The 27,807-nt window shown below is 43.9% G+C and overlaps 1 protein-coding gene across 1 annotated transcript in view; it reads left to right on the forward strand.

The window, feature by feature from the left end:
- Positions 1-27,807, forward strand: part of ANTXR2 (ANTXR cell adhesion molecule 2) — a 153,185-nt gene that overhangs the window by 24,582 nt on the left and 100,796 nt on the right. The window contains exons 8-10 of the mRNA XM_081207149.1: positions 20,280-20,337; positions 22,834-22,923; positions 26,668-26,737. Coding sequence (XP_081063275.1) covers positions 20,280-20,337; positions 22,834-22,923; positions 26,668-26,737 — 218 coding nt within the window. The remainder of the gene's footprint in view (positions 1-20,279; positions 20,338-22,833; positions 22,924-26,667; positions 26,738-27,807) is intronic.

Below are 27,807 nucleotides of genomic sequence, written 5' to 3' on the forward strand. Positions count from 1 at the left end.
ATGCCTTCCATCAAGAACTACGTTATTTGTCTTGCTGTTTGCTGTGGTGAAATGATGTAACTTACAAAATTCATGGTGTAAATTACGTTGCCAATATGTTACTCCACTCCATTCATTTCAGTGCAAAGGAAATGCAATGCATTTTAAAGCTGAGGCCATTGTTCTTCAGTGTCTGAGCTAGGTTTCTGTAATCAGGGCTTGATTGCCTGTGCAACTTCATGGAATCTACAAGGAAGGTAGAAACTGGCCTGAGAATTTCAGCTTTTGGTGGAAAAGCTTCTGCAACGAATGTAAGGTCATGCAAAGTACAATCGTACCTTGGTTCTTGAACACCTTGGTACTTGTACATTTTGGCTCCCAAATACCGAAAACCTGGAAGTGATTGTTCCGGTTTCCAAATGTTCTTTGGAAGCCAAACGTCCAGCGCTGCTTCCACTTGAGTGCGGAAGCTCCTGCAGCCAATCGGAAGCCACACCTTGGTTTTTGAACGGTTTTGGGAGCCGAATGGACATCTGGAACGGATTGTATAAGCAATAATGACTGTATAAGCAACCTTTGCATATGTTTACTCAGTAGATTGTATTTGGCTTCCGCTAGTCATTGAGGGTTGAAGAGATCTGAAGCTGCAGTCGAAGTGGTCTGGGAGTTCACGTTTGACCAGCCAGTCGATACATGAAAACAAATCCGTTCCCACCCAAATATGAGCCAATAGTTGGAACTGGTGCTGTTCTCTGCCTCTGCTTTGGAGACAGTATGCCTCTGAATACCCATTGTCATAAATTGCAAGTGAGGAGAGCCTTCTTGTATGGAGGTCTTGCTTCTGGGCTCCTGGCAGACCACTGTGAGAACAGGATGCCAGGATTCACAGAATGCTATGTGAGATAGTAAGTCTGCAGGCTTGAGTTTGCTAGCTGATGCAATCAGCCAGCAATAATTTTTATGGAAGTGCTGAGTCAGAAAGACTCAGCAGTAATGTGCTGTCAGTTGATTGGCTGTCCTCGGTTTAAAAGGGAAACCTTTTTTTTTTATAAGATATTTATTGAGATTTTCAAAGTATTACAAAATAAAAAATAATAATAAGAAAATACAAAATAAAAATAAAAATGGTTAAAAACAACTCATTCTTTCCATTACTTGTTTTTCATTAGCTTGTTTCCCGGACCTCCTCACGCCTCCCTTTTTTGTATTCCAGTTCAGTTTGTTGGTTCAGCAAATCCTTACCCTCTTTATTTATCCTAGTCTTTAATCTTAAAATATTGTAACGTTAAATTTTTACCTATTAATATTCCATTTTTCATATTCCCTTATAGTATTACAGCTGAAAACCACTTAATTTCTATCCAACATCATTCTAACATTCATTAATTTGGTTTAAAAGGGAAACCTGTCCAGCAGTAAGTGTGGTGGTGTAGAAGAGTGTGGTCAGAGAGAGAGAGAGAAAGGTTTTCCTATTTGCCTTAAGGTGCAGCCAGGTACTCTGTTTGACTGTATGAACTGCTCGTGTATTATAGCCTGTAGATATTTGTATATATAAAGTACAGGGACCCCTGACCATTAGGTCCAGTCGTGGCTGTCCCTGGGGTTGCGGCGCTCATCTCGCTTTATTGGCCGAGGGAGCCGGCGTGCAGCTTCTGGGTCATGTGGCCAGCATGACTAAGCTGCTTCTGGCGAACCAGAGCAGCGCACGGAAATGCCGTTTACCTTCCCTCTGGAGTGGTACCTATTTATCTACTTGCACTTTGACGTGCTTTCGAACTGCTGGCTTGGCAGGAGCAGGGACCGAGCAATGGAAGCTTACTCCGTTGCGGGGATTCGAACTGCTGACCTTCTGATCGGCAAGCCCTAGGCTCTGTGGTTTAACCCACAGCGCCACCTGCATCCCTACTGGCCGCAGTAGTGGCATACATAAATAACCTTTTTTGACACTTGGGAATTTCAGGCTGAATTCTCCCCAACTAGTTTTTCTGGGGAAAGTACTTTTAAACATTTTTCTCAATTTGTTATGGATCATTTCCCAATACTCTTTTACCCTTTTGCAAGTCCTCCGCATATGCAACCTCTTTGCATCTCCAGCACTTACCTGATTCAGTCTTACTGCTTTTCTTTTCTTCTTATGACTTACTTCTGAGATGATATGCATAGGATTTGGCTTGCAAATAAAAAAAGAACTGGGACAAAGTTTTAGTGGGTTCCCCCCCCCATAATCACACTATATGTGTTAATTAGCACATAGACGCCAGAATTTCTGTGTTATCACTAACTACTGTGGCTGCTGTTCTGTGTATTCTCTGCTTCCTTTCCCCCCTGACCTCACTGTTTGCAATCCCCCATTCCCCTCAAGCCATGCACATATAAACGAGTAACTGAGGATAACACTTTATGCGCCAGAGGAAGCGGGGCTGCGCTCTGCAAAAGCTTATGCCATCATGCATTTGTTAGCCTTTTAAAGTGTCGCAAGCCTCTTGTTTGTTTCGGCTGTGACAGCCTAGCAGGGCTGCTCCTCTGGGAATTGTGTAAAGTTAAACAACGTACGAGATCTGTGTGCAATCCTCTTCCGCTATAAGCCTGCCAGTGAACTTTTGCAAGCTTTTCTGGCGCTGTTAACGTCTCCCAACTTTGCAAAGCATCTAAATGAACGAAAGGCTTGTCAGAATCCATCAATCCGAGAGGGAAGTCTAGTGGCTTAAGAAGAAACGCTGAAGGCAACTTAGTTATCCGATCAGTAATGGTTTACTGATCTAGTTTGGCTGATAATTATCTGGAAGTATGGCTTCCTGAGCAAGCGGAATAAATGCTCTGGAAATGTGAAAATTCAGGGCTCACGAGTGTATGAGTTTCCCTTGCTCTCCTGCAGAGCCATCTTTCATTGCAGATACTATGCCCTTCTAAAAAATGTTCTTTGGAAGCAACCTGCTTAGCCTGAAAGAGAAGTGTAGGAATTGCATGTATATCAGATGCATATCATGAGCATGAATTGCGGGAGGCTGCAATCTATTCTCATTTTTAGGATGCATAAGAAGGGGAACAGCCAGTGTGGCATCCTGGGCAGAATGCTGGGCTTTGACTCAGTTGATCTGGGTTCAAATCCCCGTTTGGCCACAAATCTTGTTAGGCAGAAAGATAATAACTGTCCTGCCTGAGAAAAAGGGGTGGTGGAGGAGAAACGATGTGTAGACCTTGTGAGCTGCTCGGAGGAAGAATGCAACTCAAAGCCTTTTTTTGGCATGGCTTTTTCATGAATAGAGGCAAAGGCCAAACAGTAGTGGTTGGGCGTTTTGTGTGTGTTTTGCAATACATTTGTTTTGAGAGAAGACTCTCCTTCAAGCATGAAATGTGAGTTGGATTTCTAGCTGGGTGGTGGAAGAGCAGGGCTTGCGGCCCTGGGTATTTCTTAGCTCCCGGGACTAGGGAAAGCCAAATAAGTTATGCAAAACATGTGGCATGATCTGCCCTATCCCGTAGGGTGCTACTCTGTGCACATGCAGGTGAAGTATCTCCATAGGGAATACCGTATTTTTCGCCCTATAGGACGCACTTTCCCCCCTCCAAAAATGAAGGGGATAGCAGCCTACTGCCCGGTGCGCAGGGCGCCCTGAAGCAGAGCGCCCCTCGTGCCGGGCAGACATCGGCCAGCCCCACAAGCTCGGGGGACAGCGGGGAGGCGGTTCGCCGCCATACCCACATGGTTTTTTTGGGGGAAATAAAGGAAATCCCCCCCTTTATTTCCCCCCAAAAAACTAGGTGCGTCGTATGGGACGGAGCATCCTATGGGACGAAAAATACAGTATATATGTATATATGTATACCTTTTATTAGCTTATTATTACAACACAAACACACACAATGAACAGACCTTTCCCCCTCATTTTTCCATATCAGTTTGTGATTTCTCCCCCCACCCCCAAAAAAAATTCTGCTGAAAATTCAACTGCATTTTAGTGAGAATTTCTCCTCCTGTATACATCTTTATATGCAATTCTACTAGTTACAAGTTTTAAATAGGCTTGTGTGTGTGTGGTTTTAGATAGTGAGTAGTTTTTTGTTTTTTTTTAAGGGACGCGGGTGGCGCTGTGGGTTAAACCACAGAGCCTAGGACTTGCCGATCAGAAGGTCGCGGTTCAAATCCCCGCGACGGGGTGAGCTCCTGTTGCTCGGTCCCTGCTCCTGCCCACCTAGCAGTTCGAAAGCATGTCAAAGTGCAAGTAGATAAATAGGTACCGCTCAGGCAGGAAGGTAAATGGCGTTTCCGTGTGCTGCTCTGGTTTTGCCAGAAGCGGCTTAGTTATGCTGGCCACATGACCCGGAAGCTGTACGCCGGCTCCCTCGGCCAATAAAGCGAGATGAGCGCTGCAACCCCAAAGTCGGTCATGACTGGACCTAATGGTTAGGGGTCCCTTTACCTTTTAGGTTTTTTTTTTTTAAAAAAAGTTTATTTCAATTGTATTATCTGTTTTAAATTTTGTTATATTGTCTGGTGTTGCTGTGGTCTAAGGACTAAGGCAAAGAAAGTTGAATCTGGTCTATGTGCTCAGCTCCATCCAGATCTTGCTTCGTTGTGGGAGAGCATCATGGGGAAAGTGGCTACAGCATGGTGTGTGTGTGTGTGTGTGTGTGTGTGTGTGTGTGGTTTGAAGCAGTTCAGCTCTCTGCACCTGTGGTATCTGCACACATCCTGTTACTAGGTAGGAGAGCAATCACAGGAAGTGGCCTTGATGTGGGCTGGTGTGTTTGTCATTTTGATGCTTCTGTACAAGCAGCGCAGCTCTCTCCTCAAAGTATCATTTTTCTTCCTCTCTCATCATATACTAGAACCTGGGACCATCCACAGAGGCTGAATATTGGACAATTCAGGACAGGCAAAATAAAGCTCTTGTTCACACAGTGCACAGTTAAAACTATGGAATTTCCTCTCACAAGAGGTTGTGATAGCCACCAACTTGGACGCAGTGTTAGAAACTCAGATATCTAAGTTGGGCACCAAATGGCTCCTTGAACCAGGGTTACAGTCGCCCAAAACAGAATGCCTAGTTGCCATTTTGGGGCCAGATGTCTCAAAAGTAAGATTATTCAACTTTTGGGTTCCTGAAATTTGTTTGGATTGTGCAGATAAAATACAGTGGCACCTCTGCTTGTGGATGGGATCCATTCCAGAGGCCCATTCGCAACATTAAAAGAGCACAACCTGAAGTGCCGTATCTGCGCAGGTGCGCGATTTGGTGCTTGTGCGCAAGTGCGATTTAGCACTTCTGCGCATGCGCAAGCGGTGAAACCCTTTCCGGTACTTCCGGGTCACCACGGGACATAACCTGAAATAACGTAACATGAAGCAAACGTAACATGAGGTAGGACTGTATCACAGTCAGAATTCTACAGGATGTGTGTGAAAACAGCAAAGGTCCGAGGATCCCCAGGCATGCACCTCCAAATGGTGGAGATATCAGGCGCTATCCTGGCACCTGGGAAACTTCACTCGGTCCCAAGTGGCTGATTGTTGTTGTTGTTTAGTCGTTTAGTCGTGTCCGACTCTTCGTGACCCCCTGGACCAGAGCACGCCAGGCACTCCTGTCTTCCACTGCCTCCCGCAGTTTGGTCAGACTCATGCTGGTAGCTTCGAGAACACTGTCCAACCATCTCGTCCTCTGTCGTCCCCTTCTCCTTGTGCCCTCCATCTTCCTCAACATCAGGGTGTTTTCCAGGGAGTCTTCTCTTCTCATGAGGTGGCCAAAGTCTTGGAGCCTCAGCTTCAGGATCTGTCCTTCCAGTGAGCACTCAGGGCTGATTTCCTTCAGAATGGAGAGGTTTGATCTTCTTGCAGTCCATGGGACTCTCAAGAGTCTCCTTCAGCACCATAATTCAAAAGCATCGGGACTTCCGGGTTGGTGCGACCAGCTAATGGCGGATTCCCTCCGAGCTCCGGAGGGAATTGGCTCGGTGGAGGAGGGGTCCTGCCGCGGCGGCGACGCAGGGACCCTTAGAAACCACAGGCGCGGATGCCTGTGGACTTGGTGACTCGGCGGGCACCATTTGCGCCCCCCCGACCCACAAAGAAGCCTTTTTAAAGGCTTTGGAGAGGGTACGGGGAGTGGCGTGGTGCTGTGAGTAGACCGCTTCTTCCACGGAGTGAAGCCGCATGCCATGGCTGGATAGCGCTGACTTCTTTCCTAGTACATTTGGACTCAAAATGCAACAACCTGTGAGTAATATGGAATTTGGAATTAAAAATTTTTTTTTAATTAAATTCGGTACGACCGGGGGAGGTGTCAAAAGGAAGTCCGCCTCCCCCCCCCTTGCAGGCAATCTAAAGCAAGAATTAAACAACTAAGATCGAGAGACCGTTTTTCTTCTTTTGAGATAAAATCCTTAATTTCACGATTTGGTCTTATAAGTTTATTGCTGGAGGATTTGAACTGATCCTTAGAGTTGAAGTGCAACCCCCCCCCGGATCCGGGAGCGACCCGCGAGGGAGCCTGTGAAGATACCTATAGAGTTTGACAGCTGTCAATTGAGCTGTCAAAGTCAAGAAATTCTGTTTTTTGTTATTTGTGTCGGTTATTTTGTTACATTGGACGGTAAGCTTTTAAAATTAGAGTGGCAATAATAACATAGTATCCGGATTGTTGGAAAAAGAACACTCAGTAACCAAAATCCCTCTAGAGGGGATTTGGGACACTACAATGGCTGTAGATGGAAAATTACAAGCAGAGCTGGATAGGGTCTTTGAACTTTTGGGAAAGCTGCAAGAACAGAGTTTTGTTATGGCTACGAATCTAACAACCTTGAATCTTAAAATAAACAACTCTGCTGAAGTGGTGGATTTGACTCAAGAAGAATCTACAGCTGGGAAACAAGAAATATGTGCTGTTTTGGAGGAAAGTGAAGAAGGAGCAGAAATGATGCAAGTGATAAAGGACAACCAGAGGCTTCTAAGGTCAGCAGGATATATGGAAGATAAAGTTCGGATGTCAAAAATTTGGTTTGAAATTGAGAATGAAGTGTGGGGATTTTTCCCCATAGGGAGTCCGAAAGACTTATGGATTACAAATTCGGTTATGGTGAAAATTGGAACGTTTGAGGCATGTGGAATATTTGGACTTGGAAGGAACAAGAAGCAAGATCTGGACTCTCTTTTTGAATACGGAGGACTGGTTGGAAAAAAATTGGACCCTTTTGGGTCAAAGATGCTCCGAGATTGGATGTTCAACATAAAGGACTGTCAACAAAACCGGCTGAAAGGGACTGAAAGAGATTTAAAGGCCTCGGACGTGATAGATCCAGGCTGAGAACTGTCAGATAGAAGGACAATTTTTGGGGGATCGAAACCGGGGGAAGGGGGGGAGGAGCTTTAGAATCCAAAGGGTTACAAGTATATGCTCTTATTTGTTAAGATTTTTTGTAAATATAACAATTGGGAATTTCGTGAAAGGGAATGTGGATCAATCTTAGAAAAAGAGGTTGATGTGGGTGTTAAAATTAGGTATAGAAGATTGAAAATGGTTAATTAAGATGATTTAAATAAAATATTAATAAGGGATTAATTTGGATATAAAGAACTTGCTGGGCTAAATTTTGAATGGGGATGCAAGAAGGGGAGGTGGGGGAAGTCCGGGAAAGTAGTTAAGAAAATAAGATTTTGAAATTATATGTGTTTTTTGTGTGTAATGTTGATGTTTATGTTTTTGTGTGTTTGTCTTAAAAAATGAGAAAATCCTAATAAAAATTTTATATAAAAAAAAACATAATTCAAAAGCATCAATTCTTCGGCGATCAGCCTTCTTTATGGTCCAGCTCTAGTGCAAAATGCGCCTGGCCAATTTTGAACACTGCTTGGATTCCTTTAAAAAAGAATTATACAAAGGAAAAAGGCTGCTATGAACTATTAGCCATGACGGCTATGTTCGCCTCCACTTTTGATGACAGTATGCCTCTGAATACCAGTTGTTGAGAGTCACGGCTGGGAAGAGTGCTCTCGCACTCAGGCCCATCTCGTGGGCTTCCCATTGACCGCTATGAGACCAGGAGCCTTGACTAGATAGGCCTTTGTTCTTATGTTCCCATGTTGAGTGTGGAGAGAGGCTTGGAGAAGTCAAGGCTCTTGTTTCAGTGCAACCTTTGCTGTTTCAAGAGCGATAGAGGTGAACAGCCAGCAGGAGGTTTGCTCCACATTGCTCCCCATGCTGTGTCAAAACTTTCCTGCCCTGCTGTTTTGTACAATCACCTGCTCTCGGTGCAACTAAGCAGAAAACACAGAGGGGTTTTTTCCGTTTCCTTTGCAAGAGGCTAGAAAAGAGAAGTGCCAGCCAGCCGCCGTGTATCTGAAGCCTGGCCCTGTGCGCCGCTTTTTTTTCTTTGCAAGAACAGAATCCATTTACAGGGAGCATCTGATTACCAATTACGAGCCTCCTTAATAGGAACATTTCCTGCAAGAGGAAGAAATATGCTTGGCTTTTTGTGCTGGGGCAGCCAGGAAGCGAGTCATTAAACGCTTAAGTGGAAGAAGAAGAAGAAGAAGTTTGGAGGAGAAGGAAGGGAGGCATGAAGTGAGCATGGAGGAAAATTATTCCGATTATATCACTCTCTCCTCTAATCCACATGGATAGCCCAGCGCTGGAGCCGCACTTGCTGTGAGATTTAGAACAAACATGTTAAGAGGTTTCTGCTCATGCAGCTGAAATGCGAGAGGAGCAGAGAGCTACTGGGGAGGTGAGGGGGTGAATGGCTGTGTGGAGTTGTTAAAGGGGCTCAATGGTCTGGAAGGGGAATATTTCTCTGTCCTCCTACCCTTCACTACAGCACAGGGCTTAATTTGACATCCCCTGACATATTACAAATCGTATAATGTCCTGGTGCACAGAGGGCTGCTTCCTAAGACGCAACTTAACTGATAAGGTCCCAGGTTCTCTCCCTCCCCACCCCTTCCTCTGCTTTCCTCTGCACGGTTTGCCTTATGATTTCGATTTGACTCGTCAGATACCACTAAACTGCTATTGGTTGCATTACATATCTGATACGGTAAACGCTCTTAACAAACTACAAACTCCAGAACATCGCTTTCAGCCTCCGTTCCCCGCTCTTTCTTTAAAAAAAAAATAAAAAAATTTCACAATTAAACATTATCATCACATAAGTATAAAATGAATAAACCACAACAAATAAAAAATAGAAAATAAAACATTTTTGCACAATATTAAATCCACGTTTTAGGATTACTCAGATCCCTTGACTTCCCTCCATCCCCTCGCCTGGTTCTTTTATGTTATCTTAATTTATACATGTCAATAATTTCCTTATCTTTATCTCCAAATTTAAACAGTCTCCTTAATATTACAAGTGGTTTCTTAAAAAAGCTTGCCACTGTATTAACTTCCTTACAATGTTTTTGTAGATATGCAATAAACATTTCCCACTCTGTTCCACACTCCTTATCCCAGTCTCGTCTGCTTCCACTTCACCAAGATTCTTCCAAGCTTCATAGAGGATTGTAGAATTGGAAAGGACCCCGAGGGTCATTGAGTCCAGCTCCCTGCAATCCAGGAATCTTAGCTAAAGCCTGTGCTGGGCCCAGGGGTTAACCCGAGCTATGCGGTCCAGGTCCGGTCCTGAATCCAAGGATTCCATGAGGAGCCAGTCCAACAGGGCCAAGGCAGGAAACCAGGCAAGGACAGCTACAGGATCTAGCATACAGCAATGTTGCTCCCGCAACCTGGGCTGGGATCCAACAGCCTTTTCTCTCTGTCGGGGTAACGGCCGGTCCTGATCCCCCGGTGACTCACTTCCCTGAGAGCCAGTGTGGTGTAGTGGTTAAGAGCGGTAGTCTCGTAATCTGGGGAACCGGGTTCGCGTCTCCGCTCCTCCACATACAGCTGCTGGGTGACCTTGTGCCAGTCACAATTCTTTGAAGTCTCTCACAGAGTGTTTGTTGTGGGGGAGGAAGGGAAAGGAGAATGTTAGCCTCTTTAAGACTTCTGAAGGGGAGTGAAAGGCGGGATATCAAATCCAAACAACAACAACAACAACAACTCCTCCTCCTCCTCCTCCTCCTCCTCTTCTTCTTCTTCTTCTTCTTCTTCTTCTTCTTCTTCTTCTTCTTCTTCTGTCTCGCCCGAAGGTGAGCACTCCTCCTGCGAGTACTCAGGTCTCTCCTTCTCTCAGACCTGAGTCTCTGCAGCTCGGGAGATGTTGGTGGGTTACTAGACCCAGGGGCCACCTCAGCCTCCCCTGACCCAACTGGTAGTGAAGCAGCTGTAAGTGATGGCCCAGCTGAAGGCAACAAGGTAATCCCCACATCTGGAGCCAGGGCAGGCTCAGGCCCCTAACTCGGCCCAGCTGGTGCTTGTTGCAGGGGAACCTGTGCAGACTGGGGCTCTTTAGAATCAGGCCCCAGACTTGGTTCAGATGCCGCCTGAGGCAGAGGATCCGGTGTGGACCGAGACTCCTCCAGTTCCGAGTCCGAGCCCGAATCCCAGGCCATCACACAAAGCCAGGGCTTCCCAAGGTTTGGCTCTGCCATTCCTTACAGAATGCCCCGTTAGCATATACTGAGTGCCTTCCTCTTCAATGTTAAACAAATACAGTGGTACCTTGGTTCTTAAACTTAATCCATTCTGGAAGTCCGTTCCAAAACCAAAGCGTTCAAAAACCAAGGCACGCTTTCCCTTAGAAAGTAATGCAAAACGGATTGATCTGTTCCAGACTTTTAAAAACAACCCCTAAAACATGAATTTTGCTATCTTACGAGACCATTGATCCATAAAATGAAAGCAATAAACAATGTATTGTACTATAAAATAAATAAAACAGCATTGTAGATGATGAAAATTAAAATTATTTCCCCCCCTTACCTGCACTGATAGTCATTGTTTGGATGGGGGGCTTTTATCCATTTCTGCAGTCACACAATCAATCAATCAATCAATCAATCAATCAATCAATAGCTGAACTGGGATCCACACAATCACAAAAAAGCCTCAAAACAAAAACCACAAAATAAATAGAAAAACAAAAGCACCAAATATAAGCTCCAAATATCACTTTAGAACACTGCAATTGGAAATGGAAGGCTTCAATTACAATGGGAGGACGCAAATTAGCAGCGCAACAGGAAACACAGGGGGATGAAAAATGGAGCATGTTCTGCTTCCGAAAAAACATTTGAAAACCGAAACATCTGGTTTTGCAGTGTTCGGGTTCCAAGTTGTTCATGAACTAAGCTGTTCAAAAACTGGGGTACCACTGTACAACCATCCAGGCTTTAACCCAGGGGTGGGAAATCTGTGACGACTCTCTGCATTCTGTTGGACCACAGCTACCGTTCTCTCTAACATTGGCTATGATAGCTGGAGCTGATGGGAGTTTGAGTCCAACAATATATGGGGAGTCAAATGTTCCCCACCTTGCTTTAGCTCCTGTGTCGGTGCCCCTCCCCTCTAGCATTTCAGCAGTTAAGCACTGGGTTGCAGCCTTTCCTTGTTTATCCTCTGTCTTAGCTGTGTTCCATAGAGCTTCTCTCTAGACTTATTGAGCCAGAGTCAATCCTGCTTGGACTCAGTCCTGCCTGGACCGCATTTCAGCCTGCAAGGAAACCTGCTAACTCTCCTGTCTGTCTTCAGAGTCTTGCCAAAACACACACACACACACAAAACCAGCTCTAAAATTGAGGAATGAAGCTTGCAATCTGATCGGATTGTCATTCTGTACTTTCATATCATGGACTTATCAGGGCAGTGTACGATGTTAAAACATAAAACACCCTTAAAAACCTAAAAAGTGACTGGCAAATTGAAAATGAAACAGCTGCAAAGGCCTGCTAGCCTGTTGGGGGCTGATCCTTAGACCTTTTGCAGATAAAAGCATTCAGTTTACCGCTAGGCTGCAGTTCCCTATTCCGCTTAAAAACGTCTTTTTGCAAAAGCTGGCACAGCAAAGTAGCGCCGTAAAATTATTTTTATTGTTTTTAGTTTGTAAAATCTATATACTGCTTTTTAAAAAATCAAAGTTGTTTACAAAATGAATAAAACAGTAACATTGTCAATGAAAAAAAAGCTATTTGAAATGTTCAAAATATAAAATTAGCGAGAAGCTAAAACCAGATTAAAGCATGCCAGCATTCTACATATCTGGATTGGCTTGCCCTAAAAAAAAAGTATTTAGAAGGCACCAAAAAGAATACAGTGCCAGCTGTCAAGTGGCAGGGAGTTCCAAAGTGCAGATGCTGCCGCACTAAACAATTGATTTTGTACAAATGTGGAACGAGTGGCACCTGTAACAGTTCTAGCTCTGCACCGTCACATATTTTTGCAAAACAGCTCTTTATCAGTTCCTCTTTCCCCCTCCCTTTAAAGCACACTTCTCTTTTAAATTGTTATTTTTTGCGGTTTCCTAAACCGGGTTCTATTGGCCTGCTTTGCACGACATGGTAAGTGAAACCATGTGCAAAATGGCAGGCTCTCAGAGGGGAGCTCACAGACTCTTTGCTCCTTCTTCCCCGGTCAATTTTTGTTGTTTCCCCTTGTGCTGAGTTTTAGATTGTAAGCTCCTCGGAACGGGGACCTCTCCGAAGCACCGTTCTCACGGGATGCATGCTGAATAAACAGCAATAGCGAAAGAAGTTGCTGTGGTTCAAATGTGCGTTGCCGCAAGCCCTGAAAAACTAGCCAGATAGAGTGGAGGGCAGAGAGAGGGGGGGGGGAGGGAGGGAGGGAGAAATAACTCTCTTTTTAAAATTCTGGCTTCACCAGCAGAAATTCTAGCACCCACCCAGCAGGCGAAAACAACTGCTGGGAGAGTGAGCGCACCAGCCAGCTGGCAAACCCAATAGTGTGATGTTTCTGCTGTTCCTTGTGGTTTGTTTTTTCGTGTGGGCCTTGAGTGACTCCTGGATTGCTTCCTTGTTAAGTGAATAATTGGGTGGGACTTTGTCTTCCTCTCGCCCTCTCTTTTGTTCCACTTCATTAGTGTGCTATATTGACGTAACCTCAGGAAGCAACTCTGATGGTATTGGCCCCCTCTGAGGCTACAGATGTTTTGGAGGAGGTCAAAGAAGACCCTGAGGATTATCCTGATCTTGGCTGCTTTCATTTATCGGCCATATTTGCAATCCATTTTCTCCTCGGTGCCGCTGATGCCCCGTTGGAGACTTTGAACGGTGGCCCATTGCCATTATTTGGGGGGGGGGGGGACAAGCCTTTAGAACCACCTTACCCCAAAATGGCAACTACACGCTCCATTTTGATGATAACCTTGGTTAAAGAGGCATTTTGCGTATAGCTTGTACAGTGGTACCTCGGGTTAAGAACTTAATTTGTTCCAGAGGTCCGTTCTTAACTTGAAACTGTTCTTAACCTGAAGACCACTTTAGCTAATGGGGCCTCCCGCTGCCGCCGTGCCGCCACTGCGCGATTTTGTTCTCATCCTGAAGCAAAATTCTTAACCCAAGGTAATATTTCTGGGTTAGCGGAGTCTGTAACCTGAAGCATCTGTAACCCGAGGTACCACTGTATATATCTGAGTTTCTAACACTGTTTTGGGAGCCCTGAGGTTTGCAAAAGTACCAAAACCAAAGCCCTAGTGGAAGCCCCACCATCCCTGTCCTGTCCCCCACAAACAGCCCAGTGAGAACTGATTATGATCAATATCTGCAGAAAATTGATTGTCAGATAGAAAAGAAAAATGTAAGTGGAAAGGGATGGAATGAGCTACCCTGGAAATACTGTTAGGAGGCGCTACAACATTTTGTTGCATGCCCACCTTGTTTTAAACTGTTCTTTCTCTGAGAACCTCAGAGCAGCTTATATTCTCTCAGGAGGGCTCCCATCCAAGCAATTTTCAGGGTCAAACCTGCTTAGCTTCGTAGAAGTAGAACGGCGTCCCTGATGCATTTGCTCCTGTCACGACCCGCTCTGACCTTCTGAGAAACCTCAAGGCTGTTTCTGTCAATATATAAAGAAAAATGAATGATATAAAGTCTGAATCATCCTAATCGGCTGTTTCTTGTACTGGTTTCTATCCCATTAATACCTAATGGAATTTTGCATAATGGTGTTCATAGTAACAAATAGGGGGGGGGGGAATAACCACATCTGCATATTATTGGCCTCACACTCCCTTGAAGACATTGCCAGTCCTTGAATCATAGTGTGGAGCGAGAAAACCGTTAATGCAATTTGTGTGTGTGGTTTTGTTTTGCTCTTTTATTGACTCAGGGTTCTGCAAGGTAAATTTTGCAGCCAGTGTGCACAAATTTGGCAAGCATCACAAGAGAAGGCCAAACACTGGGTTTGCTAAGTCTTGTGCATGGATCGCTGTACTAGAATATAATGGCAAACTGCTTTAATTTTGTTTTAACAACTAACGGCATATACGTTTGATTTTATAAATAAAAATAAAGAAACTATTTGTTTTTAGGAATCTTTTACATTTGCTATCCTGTGCACTGTCATGCTTTGGCAGGATTTAAGCAGCCTAGCTGTCAGGAAGGTTGCAGTTAGAAAGAGAGAGAGAACAATACTTTTTCTGGCACCGTGGGAATACTGGATGAAATAATGTCTTTAACTGTAACTCCTTTTAGATGCATCTAACTGTAATTGCTTTTAGAATGCTTTGGCTTTTATAAAATTAAAATAGTTACTGACACGCTTGCAACCCTGGGCTCCTTCAGAAGGAAGGGGTAGGATGTAAATTCAGTTAATTATCATCATCATCATCATCATCATCATCATCATCATCCACAGCAAAGAGCAGTGAATGGTGTACATTTAGGAAATGTAAGTGAAATCTTCCTATTGCTTTTAAAGCTGTGACATTCTGTGTATTCCACATGCGCGCTGGATATCGATAGAGAGCTTTTAATCTGGGAATAACTCCAGTGCTGCCCTTTCTTTTTACACAAGTAAGCAATTGCCTTGTTGCGTTCATGGTTTCCCTTGGATCGAAATGATCTGAAATCTGACCCTTGAACTTGTTTTTTCTTCCTTTCTGGGGGCGGGGGAGGAGAGATCCAGCTGTTCTGAAGGCCTGCCCAGAATCCTGAACTCTGTTTGCCATTTCACGGGAGGAACAGATGCCAGGAGAGTTATGATTTATGGTAGCAGCGGCTGCCAAAATCCTTTGAACTGTGTGCTAGGGCTAAGCGAAATCAAAGGATGCTGTGAAACGAATTGACGCTTAGCATATTTTGCTAATTGTCAATGTATAGAGTGTGCTGATCAAAAAAATAAATTTAAAAATCCATCCTGGATATGTTCATTTATACCTGGGTCTCCCACGCTTGGTTATGAGCTTTCTGGGTTACAGACACTTCAGGTTACAGACTCCGCTAGCCCAGAAATAGTACCTCGGGTTAAGAACTTTGCTTCAGGATGAGAACAGAAATCGCACGGTGGCAGTGCGGTGGCAGCAGGAGGCCCCACTAGTTAAAGTGGTACCTCAGGTTAAGAACAGTTTCAGGTTAAGAACGGACCTCCGGAATGATTTAAGTTCTTAACCCAAGGTACCACTATACAGTGGAGCCTTGGTTCTCAAACTTAATGTGTTTTGGAAGTCCGTTCAACTCCCGAAACGTTCGAAAACCAAGGCGTGGCTTCCAATTGGCGCCGGTGCCCCAGAAATAATAGACAACAGCCGCATTGGATGTTGGATCCTCAGGGTCAGCCCTACTGAAAGGTTATATTTTCTGAGAATCCTCTGGAAAAATAATCTCTCAAAGGACCTGTTGATGGCATTTTACCATTGTACTGTTGAGAGTGTATTAACTTACGGTCTGTGTGTGTGGTTTGGGAGCTGCACGGTCAGGGAAAAACAATGCTGTGCAGGGTTGTAAAGACTGCGGAGAGAATAACTGGGTGCACTCTTCCCATCTTGGATCAAATCTATGCTTCCAGGTGCTATAAGAAAGCTGCAGAGATAGCACAGGATAGTGCGCACCCCGGAAATGATCTCTTTCAGCTTCTGCCTTCTGGAAGAAGGTACAGGGTTATAAAGACTAGGACTAGCCGCCTGAGAAACAGTTTCTATTCAAATGCAATTTGGGTTTTAAACGCAGAATAAGATAGTCTCTATGGGAGTATATTGTATTTAATTATGGGGTATCAGATTTTTTTTAGGGGGCTAACCATGCTGGGATAGCTGGGATAGCAGGCTTGTTGGTTTCTGAATGTCTGGTGTAGATTTTCAATTTCGTTGTTCTGTATGGGACAATAACAATAAAGATTATCGTATCGTATCTACAATTCTATGATTCCCCAGTGTCAGAAGAGATCCCATATTAGGATCACAGAGTATTGGAAGCTGCCTCATACAGAGTCAGATCAAAGGTCCATTTACACTGACTGGCAGAAGCTCTCTAGAATTTCTGCCAGGGGTCATTGAGTCTGATGCCTTCTGCATGCAAGGCAGATGTTCTCCGACTGAGCTACAGCCCTTTCCGATTGCTCACCCCCAGCACCTATCTTGTCCTCCATTTCCACCCCTTCCTATAGTTATGGGAACAGGTGCTTCCTTCTCCTGATGGTCAGAGGACTGGGCTTCACACTGACCTGAGGCCTCTGAAGGGACAATCTTTGGGAGAACATACAAAAAATATCTACATACTGCCTAGGGAACAACTTGCACCTTAATATCAGCAAGACAAAGGAGATGGTGTTGGACTTTCGGAGGAAGAGAGGAGAACTAGCCCCGCTGTACATCAGGGAGGGCTGTGTGGAGAGAGTCTCTTCCTTTAAATTCCTAGGAGTTTATCTCAGTGAAGACCTTACTTGGAAAATCAATACAACCCAGGTGGTTAAGAAAGCCCAACAGAGACTCCATCTCCTCAGAGTATTGCGAAAGAACGATGTCAATCAACATTTGATGATCTCCTTCTACCAGTCAAGAATAGAAAGTGCATCACGGTGTGGTACGCTGGTTTGACATCAATAGGAAGTGCCTACAGAGGGTGGTGAATACAGCACAAGATATTATGGGCTGTCCCGTGAATCCGCTGGATGACATTGCGGAAGAAGGTTGCCTCAAGAGAGTGAGGAAAATTCTCAGGGATGATTCACACCCTGGCCGGCACTTTCTTGATCTCCTGCCCTCAGGCAGAAGATATATAGAAGCATGATTAGTTGCACCAACAGGGTAAAGAACAGCTTCTATCCATGGGCTGTTAGGCTGCTGAATGCAAAGATAACAACAGGGCAACTGACTTTCGGGTTTGGTGGGTGTGCATCAGTAAACGAGGGGAATTAAGACTAAGAGAGCTGAGTGGGGGGTGCTCATGTAATCTCACTGTATTCGAGTTGTATAAGTGACAAGAAAGTATTTCAATTTCAATTCAATTCAATTCGAAGAGGTGCTCTCTGGCTAACTGGAACTAACAATGCAAAACCTGTTGCCAATGTAAAAATGACAGACAAAAGGATGTGGTTTCGATCTTTGGTGGCGTGGGAGAAGAACTGTACTTGAAAATTGCAAGAACGGATATGTTTGAGTGAGATAAAACCTTGTCAAACAAATCTGGTTGCCATAGTTGCTAGGCCTTCTTCTAGATGTGCTAAGCTATAATTGGCTTGTGAACTTCGCTTTTTGTCCAAGGTCCCTGAAGTAACCCAACAGTTTTCCGAGTGCAGCCTGCTATAAGTTTTGCAAAGCTGGAGGGGGGAAATGGGTTTTAAGGCCATAATGAAATGTTATAAATCAGAGGTTGAGTGGGGAATTTGAACTCGGATATTCAAGGTTTGAATCCAGGATTCCAGTCCTCCATGCTGGTTCTTGATTTCAAAGCTCCATTCAGTTTTGTCCTTTAGCTTTTTTAAAAAATAAAATAAAAAAGGCTTTTCTTGGGTATCATTTATCGTTGGCAGTCCAGAAACTCTTGAAAAGGGGTGGTGGTGGTCAGCTCTCTGCAAAGACAAAGCAGATCCTATATTTGGTGCAAAACACAGGAAATAAAAAAAGATGACATCAGTTATTTTGCTCTCTCTACGTTGTTCTGTCAAGGAAGTTAACAACCGTGCTTAGAGTCACAATTCTATGTAAGAGGGTGTTGCTGTCCGGTGGTGGTCTCATCCAGCAATTGTTTTATCATGGCTTCTGGCACCTTATTTTATTTTAACATTGCTTGCGCATTTTTGTTGCTATCTGGCAAGTGTTGGGGATGAAAATTTAGTGGGTATCCACATTGTGCATACAATAAATGTAACGCCTGTTGTTCTGAAACACACTTTCCACTCAGCAACTCAGATAGGCAGAGGAGGTTCACATTGCTTAATCTGCCCCTTTCTTCCAACTACCCCCCCTACAGAATATCCTGCCCCCCGTGGCTCCTATCTTCCCCACAACTCGTTTTCCAATCCCTGCCCCACATGATTCCTACTTGCATAGGGCCTGTGTGAGATTTTCATCCTCGGTCAGCTTGCCACAATCCTTTCTCACAGAAGAAGCATTGCGTTGACATTTTGTTGCTGAGAGTTTTGTTCCCTGAGCTGTTGAGATATTTGTGGACATTCCATAGAACTACAGCCTGTTTTAGAAGCAGGAGGATATAGTTAGCCATTCTAATAAGCAGAATGTATATTCTGCATATACTGCATATACTGGAGTGGGTTTTAAAAACGCATGGAGCTCAATTCCATCCCTTGCTCCTTGATCCTGACAGAAGCACAATTTTATTTTGATGGGATCATGTTATCTCTCGGACACTGTCATTTACTGGGTAGTGAAAAGGGGCTGAGAATAGCCTATACTCAGACTAAGACCATTGTGAGTACATTAAAACAAAACAAAACAAAACAGGAAAACCTCAGCAACTTGATATATTTTGCACTGTTGCATGTGTCTGTTAAGCATTTGCATAAGAAATTGAAATGCAGAAACCTAGAGAGATGGTGTAATTTTGATATGCACCCAGCTTCCTATTGCCGCAACAGGAATTACTGGCAAGCAGAGTGAAGTAAAAGTTTAAAGTGCTTATATTCTGTAACTTTGCTTGTGGGAACTCTGTGTCTGATTCTGGCTTGAAGATCACAGGGCAGTTTGCAACATAACAATACAAAATGAGGACGTGAAATGCATAATAAAACAAAAACAAACGAATAACCCTCTAGCCCACAAAGCCATAGAATGTTTTTTTAAAAAAATGTATTAAAGATTTCTCGGCTTACAAAAGTATGTGCGATGTCTCTTTTTTCAAGTTACATTTTCTGCAGATCAGTTTCATTTGTTGAGACGTTAGTGCAGGCATAGGCAAACTCTGGCCCTCCAGATGTTTGAGACTACAATTCCCATCATCCCTAGCTAACAGGACCAGTGGTCAGGGATGATGGGAATTGTAGTCCAAAACATCTGGAGGGGTGGAGTTTGCCTGTGCCTGCATTAGTGTTACATTAGGAAGAAAAGAGGTGGAGGGAGGAATGGTGAGTGGGGGTGGGGGTCGGGTGGCGATGTTTCTATTTTGCTTAATGTATGCGTGGAGTTTAATCAACCAGGCCTGATTACAGAGAAGCATTTTTGCCTGGAGCCTAAAGATATGTAGAGAAGGCACTAGGTGAGACTCCCTTAGGAGAGTGTTCCTCAAACAGGGAGCCAACACAGAAAAGGCCTCTAGACCACACACAAAGAAGGGCCTCAGATGATGATATTTACACCCATAGATTTTCCCACTGAGGGCCTGTGGGGTGGGTGTGCTGCGGAGTCCGTCTCTGCCCCATCCTAAACTCTCTCAATGGATTTCCAGTGGGAATTAAAGGTAAAGGGACCCCTGACCGTTAGGTCCAGTCGTGGTCAACTCTGGGGTTGCGGTGCTCATCTTGCTTTATTGGCCGAGGGAGCCGGCGTACAGCTTCAGGGTCATGTGGCCAGCATGACTGAGCCGCTTCTGGCGAAACCAGAGCAGCACACGGAAACGGCGTTTACCTTTCCACTGGAGCGGTACCTATTTATCTACTTGCACTTTGACATGCTTTCGAACTGCTAGGTTGGCAGGAGCAGGGACCGAGCAACGGGAGCTCACCCCGTCGCAGGGATTCGAACCACTGACCTTCTGACTGGCAAATCCTAGGCTCTGTGGTTTAACCCACAGCGCCACCCGCGTCCCCTTGCTCTGAAAGTGATGCAATTTGGGCATTCCCTCCATTCTGCGTCGTGGGAAATGAACAAGAGGAGTCCATTCAAGGCATAGGCACATCTGAAATCTGCCTTGACGTTTGGATCGGATGACTATAAAGCTCTTGTCTAGGCAAAGTTAGTTACAGTTGCTCCATTTTGCTTTGACAAATTTTATAAGGCTCTCTCACTTTCCCAAACAGATATTGAAGCAGTCGTGCCCAGATATAGATCTGCAGCCATCAAGTGTTTGCGTGGGAGGTGAGTTTGCTACGGCCGGAAAACAGCGTGCAAATATTGACAATCCTGCTGTTTCTTCCTTGGGCAAAATGTGTAACTCGGCGTGCCATATGCTTGAGTAGGAAGATGCGAATTAAAGGTGCTTCCCTTCCTTCTCCAGTTTGCCAGTGACGGCATTACAGATTTAAGTTTGTCCCGGTTTCCTTCCAAAAGCACCTCAGGGTGTGTGTGTGTGTGTGTGTGTGTAGTGTGTAGACTTGTAAGGAGGTTAACTTGATGTCATCCCAAATCATTTCCCCCAGCTACTCTGTGAGATAGATAAGGCCAGAATTAGGCTACATGGTGAACCTGATGGCAGGTGTAGTCCATTAACATCTGGGGTCCCCCAGATGTTAATGGACTACACCTGCCATCAGGGAAGCCATTTCACAGTCAGGATTTTGGGTGTCTTCCACCATAAGGCTGACATGCGACATCACGCACACATGCCTGTATGTAGCACATATGTAATAATAATAATAATAATAATAATAATAATAATAATAATAATAATAATAATAATATTCCACCAATCTTCCAAGTCAATTGTATAGCCTAAGTCCTGTTCCCACATTAGATTTTTATATCGTAATATGTGAAATACAAATTTGGTATTATTGCTTATGGAAAGTATTTCTTTTTTCTTTCTTTTCTTTTCTTTTTTCCTTTTTCTTCTTCTTCTGAAGTCTTTATTTGGTAAATATGTAGATAACTGTGTTTATATTGATATGTATGGAATTTGTTTAGATTTTTCTTTTTTATTACTATTCTTGTAATATTCAATAAAATTTAATATATATATATTTAAAATAATAATAATAATAACAATTTTTTTCTTTATATCCCGCCCTCCCTGGCCAAAGCCAGGCTCAGAGCAGATAACATCATACAAGTAAGACAATGCTTAAAAACAAGCCATTGATAAATTGAGATACACCCCACAATTAATTCAAACAAATTAAAATTAAAATTAAAACTGGACAAGTGGCAATCTTCAGGTTAAAATTGAAGGCGGTTACCAACAGTTTCCACTGACATCACACACACTATGCGCAGGCGTGTGCCTGTGACATCCCACATCTGTGTTGTGACGGTGGCAGTGGCTTCTCTTCCCCCTCCTCTTCACAGCCAGCAAGGCTCCCTTTTCTGTGGGAAGGGGCTCGGAATTAGAGGCAGAGAGACATTGCCTCCGCATCTGAGTCCCCACCCCCACCCCTGGAAATGGGTGCCACACTCGCTGGCTGCAGAGGGCAGAGCTGAACTTCTGACACAGAGGCAGCGGCGGCGGCGGCGGCGGCTGACTTTGCTCATTTACGTTGTGGGTGCCCGGCCCCCACAATTACATTATTTTGGGTGTCCAAGCACTCATGGTCCCCTGGAGTTGGCTCCTATGCCTGCCATCATCCCTGTCTCTTGGCCGTGTTGTTATGGACATAAAACATGAATGCTTAGATCTGCCATCAAATGTACAAGCTCCTAATGAAACCTTTCCTGCCAGGGGAATTAACACATTCAGTTTTAGAGATGGAAAGCTCATGTCTGTCTCTCTGGTGTCCCTGCTTTCATATATACATATGAATATATATATATGTGTGTGTGTGTGTGTGTGTGTGTGTGTGTGTGTGTATATAATATATGTGTGTGTGTGTGTGTGTGTATCTACACACACACACACACACACACACACACATGTATACACACACACACACACACACACACACACACTTATACAATGTTTTGGACTTCCATCAACCACATCTGAAGATTTTTCAGTCTTTATCACTTAATCTACATTTCATTAATTTCCTTATTACTTTTAAGAACCCTTAACTAATAATTCTCTTCTTAATCTTCCCTGCAATATTTCACATAATCCTCCTTACAAAACTTTTTGCAATCCTACTAGCGTAATCTGTTTATTACAATTGCTTATCAGATAGTTCAAATATTTACTCCAGTCCTCTGAGAAAATCTGGTCCCGCAGGTTTCGAATCCTTCCTGTTATCTTATCTAATTCTGCATAGTCCCTTAATTTCGTCTGCCATTTTTCTTTCGTCGGTAATTCTTCTTGTTTCCATTTCTGTACTAATAATACTCTTGCTGCCGTTGTTGCATAGAAAAACAATTTGCTATCCTGTCTGTTAATATCCTCCCCTACAATGCCAACTAAAAATGCTTCTTTTTTTTTATAAATGTATATGTCAACATCTTTTTCATCTCATCATATATCATTTCCCAGAAGCTTTCCACTTTCTTACATTCCCACCACATGTGATAAAAAGATCCTTCTTTTTCTTTACATTTCCAATGTTTATTACTTGTTTTATACATTTTGGCTAATTTCACTGGTGTAATATACCATCTGTACATAATTTTCATCACATTTTCTTTCAGAGCACTGCATGCTGTCAATTTTAATCCCTCTTCCCACAGTTTTCCCCAATCTTTTAATTGTCTCTCTGGTGTCCCTGCTTTCAGAGGAGTTCCAGGTCGTTCTGCGAGGATTCATGTTGGGAAGGAATGTGAACAACGTCTTCTGCTCCTACGAGGTCTATGGCATGAAAATTGGTAAGTATCCCCAAAAAGTGCAAAACAGTGTTACACAAATTGAAACTCTTGTGTCTGCCCCCCAGTTCTCAGGGAAGCTGGTGTAAGCCAGCAGTAATGCGTTTTGAAACTGGTGGGGAAAAATTTGGAACAGAGATAGAGCTGTGAAGCTCTAACTCTCCCACCACTCACATTTCATTGCTCCGAATTTTCTAGCAAATTTTTGCTCTTGCAAAGCTGGTTTTCACTTAAAGAAATATTTGAGGCTGAAGGCAAAGCGCAGCAAGATGTTTATCCTGTCTTCCTCTACCCCCAACCCCGAGTTACCTATTTTTATTATTATTATTAAATAAAGCATGTCAGAGTAAATCATATGATAAACATCTCATCTAGTTTGTCTCCTAGCTATATGTGTTTTCATGTAGTGCATAGTTTTGATATGGGTCGTATCCACACCATGCATTTAAAGTACAGTCGTACCTTGGATCCCTAACGCCTTACGAGTTGAATGTTTTGGCTCCCGAACGCAGCAAACCCGGAAGTGAGTGTTCCGATTTGCAAACGTTCTTTGGAACCCAAACGTCCAATGGGCTTCCGTGGCTTCCGATTGGCTGTTTTATTATTCACTGAACTGGTTTCTCCCCACGTTTTTCGCCAATTGTGAACAGCAAACTCAGGGTATATGTGCATGCTCAGAAGGCTAGAGTTGTAGCTTAGCAGTAGGGCATGTGCTTTGCCTTCAGAATGTCCTGGGTTCAATCCCAGCCATAAAAACATCATGCAGACGCTGACACTCAGGCAATACTGGTCTTGATGGGTAATTGGACTGATCAACTATAAGACAGTTTCCAGTACCCCTAAGCTTGGCCAAACCTAAGTGGCACCTTATTCCACCCTGCTCTTGCACCTCATATCCCCACGAGGGTTGTCTTATCACATTTTGTGAGATCTGTGTCTTGTAGTTGTTGTTTAGTCATTTAGTCGTGACCGACTCTTTGTGACCCCATGGACCAGAGCACGCCAGGCACTCCTGTCTTCCACTGCCTCCCACAGTTTAGTCAAACTCATGCTGGTAGCTTCAAGAACACTGTCCAACCATCTCGTCCTCCGTCATCCCCTTCTCCTTGTGCCCTCCATCTTTCCCAACATCAGGGTCTTTTCCAGGGAGTCTTCCCTTCTCATGAGGTGGCCAAAGTACTGGAGCCTCAGCTTCAGGATCTGTCCTTTGAGTGAGCGCTCAGGGCTGATTTCCTTCAGAATGGATAGGTTTGATCTTCTTGCAGTCCATGGGACTCTCAAGAGTCTTCTCCAGCACCATAATTCAAATGCATCAATTCTTCGGCGATCAGCCTTCTTTATGGTTCAGCTCTCACTTCCATACATCACTACTGGGAAAACCATAGCTTTAACTATACGGACCTTTGTTGGCAAGGTGATGTCTCTGCTTTTTAAGATGCTGTCTAGGTTTGTCATTGCTTTTCTCCCAAGAAGCAGGCGTCTTTTAATTTTGTGACTGCTGTCACCATCTGCAGTGTTCCAATACCCCTAAGCTTGGCCAAACCTAAGTGGCACCTTATTCCACCCTGTTTTTGTGCCTCATATCCCCACAAGAGTTGTCTTATCACATTTTGCGAGATCTGTGTCTAAAGCACAGTAAATTGCACATCGTTGAAGGACGACAAAGAATTTTGCCAGGCGGACATACTTTGGTCTGAGAGGTTAAACGTTTGCTCAGTCTGCTGCAGGTTGTAGATTTGTGTGCATGTCTGTGTTTAAAATTTGGCCGGGTTTTCCATGCCTTCTCATTTTTTTTTGGGGGGGGGGTGAGAATTGCCAAATGGTGTAAAGGAACCTTGCCAAAGAGAACAGAAGAAGACCAACCTTCTCTCCCTCAGTACTCTCTGATATGAGGGCATTTAAGACAAAAGCATATGGACATATGCTAACCCACTCTGTTTGTGCTAGTATCCGATCTGGAATTAGCTGCTAGTGCAAAATGTTCTGTTCACAAGAAGAAATGTTTCATGAGCCCCTTCTAACACATTCGTAAAGTAGTAATAGTAATAATAATAATAATAAAGGAATATTTGTTGCCTTTATTAGTAACTTACTACATAAAATGTCTCAAAGAGATGTAAAAAAAAAACCCTTGAATAGCACAAAAATACATTAAAAATACATCAAAAAGACTGAAAAACGTTATAGACTAAAAGTGGACATTCTGCCACACACACACAAAGCACAAATGGTACCCAAGCCCTACTTAAAAGTTGAAAACCAAAACAGGCCGGGACATTATCATAGCATAGGACTCCAAATGAGAGCCAAATACTTGAGTGAACAGGAACGTCTTTGCCTAGCACCTAGAAGCTGACAGTGATGGTGCCGGGTGCATCTTTTTGGGGAAAGCCTTCCACAATCGAGGAGCCACTGAGGATGTGTTCTGCAAATGGAGGAGGCACACAAAGAAGGGTCTTAAATGCTGAATATAGGGTCTGGATAGGGTCATGCATGGAGAGGTGGTCCCTAAAGTATTGGGGTTCTAAGCCACATAAGGCATCAGCTGCAAGGTTCCATAAAGCAGGGAAATGGCTGAAATTTTTTGACTTTGTATTTAAGATGTCTGTGATATCTTGTGGGCCGGTGGGTAGAGAGCTGGGTTATCAGGAATTTGTATCTCCTTCCTCCCAGCCCAGGATGGGCGGCAAAGGGAGATCAGCTGGGTGGGTCCCAGCTGGATTTAAATGGCTTCTAAATGGTCCCGTGTTAGACTGACTTGAGACATCTTCAACCAGGCCTTATGAGGATGGGTTGAGGGAGCTGGGTATGTCTGGCCTGGAGAATAGAAGATGGAGAGGTGACAGAATAGCCATCTTCAAATATCTGAAGGGCTGCCACATGGAAGACGGAGCAAGTTTGTTTTCTGCTGCTCTGGAGGGTAGGATCCAAACCAATGGATTCAAATTACAGTGGTACCTCGGGCTAAGAACTTAATTCATTCTGGAGGTCTGTTCTTAACCTGAAACTGTTCTTAACCTGAGGTACCACTTTAGCTATTGGGGCCTCCTGCCGCCACCGTGCCGCCACCACTCAATTTCTGTTCTCATCCTGAAGCAAAGTTCTTAACCCGAGGTGCTATTACTGGGTTAGCGGAGTCTGTAACCTGAAGCATCTGTAACCTGAAGCATCTGTAACCCGAGGTGCCACTGTACATGGAAGGAGATTTTAATTAATCATTAGGAAGAACTTTCTGACAGTAAGATCTGTTGGACAGTGGAAGGGAGGTGGTGGGTTCACTGGAGGTTTATAAGCAGAGGTTGGAAGGTCATCTGCCATGATTCTTTAGCAGTGATTCCTGCATTGCAGGGGTTGTGTGAATACAGTGGTACCTTGGGTTACACACACTTCAGGTTACAGACTCTGCTAACCCAGAAATAGTACCTCGGGTTAAGAACTTTGCTTCAGGATGAGAACAGAAATCGTGCGGTGGCAGCGGGAGGCCCCATTAGCTAAAGTGGTGCTTCAGGTTAAGAACAGTTTCAGGTTAAGAACGGACCTCTAGAACGAATTAAATACGTAACCAGAAGTATCACTGTATTTGATTCCATGATTCTTGAACAGATATCTCTGCATACTGCTTCTAAGTTTAGCTTAGAGCAGGGGAACCTGTGGATCTTTGATTATTGTTGGACCTCAGCTTTTTATCCTGTGAAATTAAGGTTATATGACACACATAAGGTTATTGTTTTTGTTTTCTCCTCACAGATGAAAAGCCCATAGAGGTGGGAACTGACTATATCCTCTGCCCAGCACCTATTCTCAACGAAACTGGCCAGTAAGTAGTTCACGCTGGTGTGCCATGAGTAATTCATTTAATAGAGAGAAGCTCTAGAGAGCCCAAAGCACCCATATGCCAAGGAGGTTGCTCATGTTGTCTCTGTATGAGTGACGGTTGTGGCCATGACTCTCTTCTATCAGGTCCCACTGAGGGCAGGCAATTTTTCTTTAATTTCTGAAACAAATGTAATTGGATCATTCAGTCACTCCCAGTTTGCTGGTGGTGGTGGTGGTGGTGGTGGTGGTGTGTGTGTGTGTGTGTGTGTGTGTGTGTGTGTGTTAGAGTGACTCTGCATGAGTCATTGTTCATTCAGGAAATGTAGATTATAGGAATATGGAAAGGGCATCTCTGAGGATGAGTAATTCATCCTCTAAAGTCTCTAAAGTTTGGGAGACATAGACTTGGCTGTAGCTTTGATCTGTGTTTTAGAAAAGAACTGTGTTTTACAAAAGCTGGTTTCCCCCTCCCTCTTTCACTGATCCCTTCCTGTGCGCTAATTCACTAGGGAGATTCACCAGATCTGAAATGAGTTTTAGATAGCTTGCGACCAAACAGATTTGGAGAAGACTGTAAAAATGAACCCACAGCCAGTTCATTTAACTCTGAAAAAGTCTGGCTTGTCAAAAGTTGTGTGCATGCTAGCTCCCTTTAAAAAATAAAATAAAATAGGGCATGTAATATGCTTTCTTCCAGACGATCTTTGGTCTCATGGTTAAACGGCTTACATTACCACTGACACTTACAAGCTATTATTAAAATTGCGCGTCAAGATGTGTAGCAGCACTCAACGTGCGATGATAAAACAAGGCACCAATTTAACATCCGCAGCAGAATCTTCAGAGCATTATGGCTGAAACATTGTCCAGGTCTTATTCTAAGTGTCATTGGCCTTGCCTGAAGATCCTGTATGTAGCCTTTAAAGCTAATTCTTCCTTCCATATTCAGATATGCCTTGGGCTTCCGAGATCACATTTGTTTAGGTTTAATTGCTTACATACTTAGGGAAGCTTTTCCTCAGTGCTACCCAAGCTAGTCAGAAAGCAGAACATAATATAGCAATGGGAGCA

This window comes from Podarcis bocagei (assembly GCF_964188305.1).
Source record: "Podarcis bocagei genome assembly, chromosome: 9".
Taxonomy (NCBI): Eukaryota; Metazoa; Chordata; class Lepidosauria; order Squamata; family Lacertidae; genus Podarcis; species Podarcis bocagei.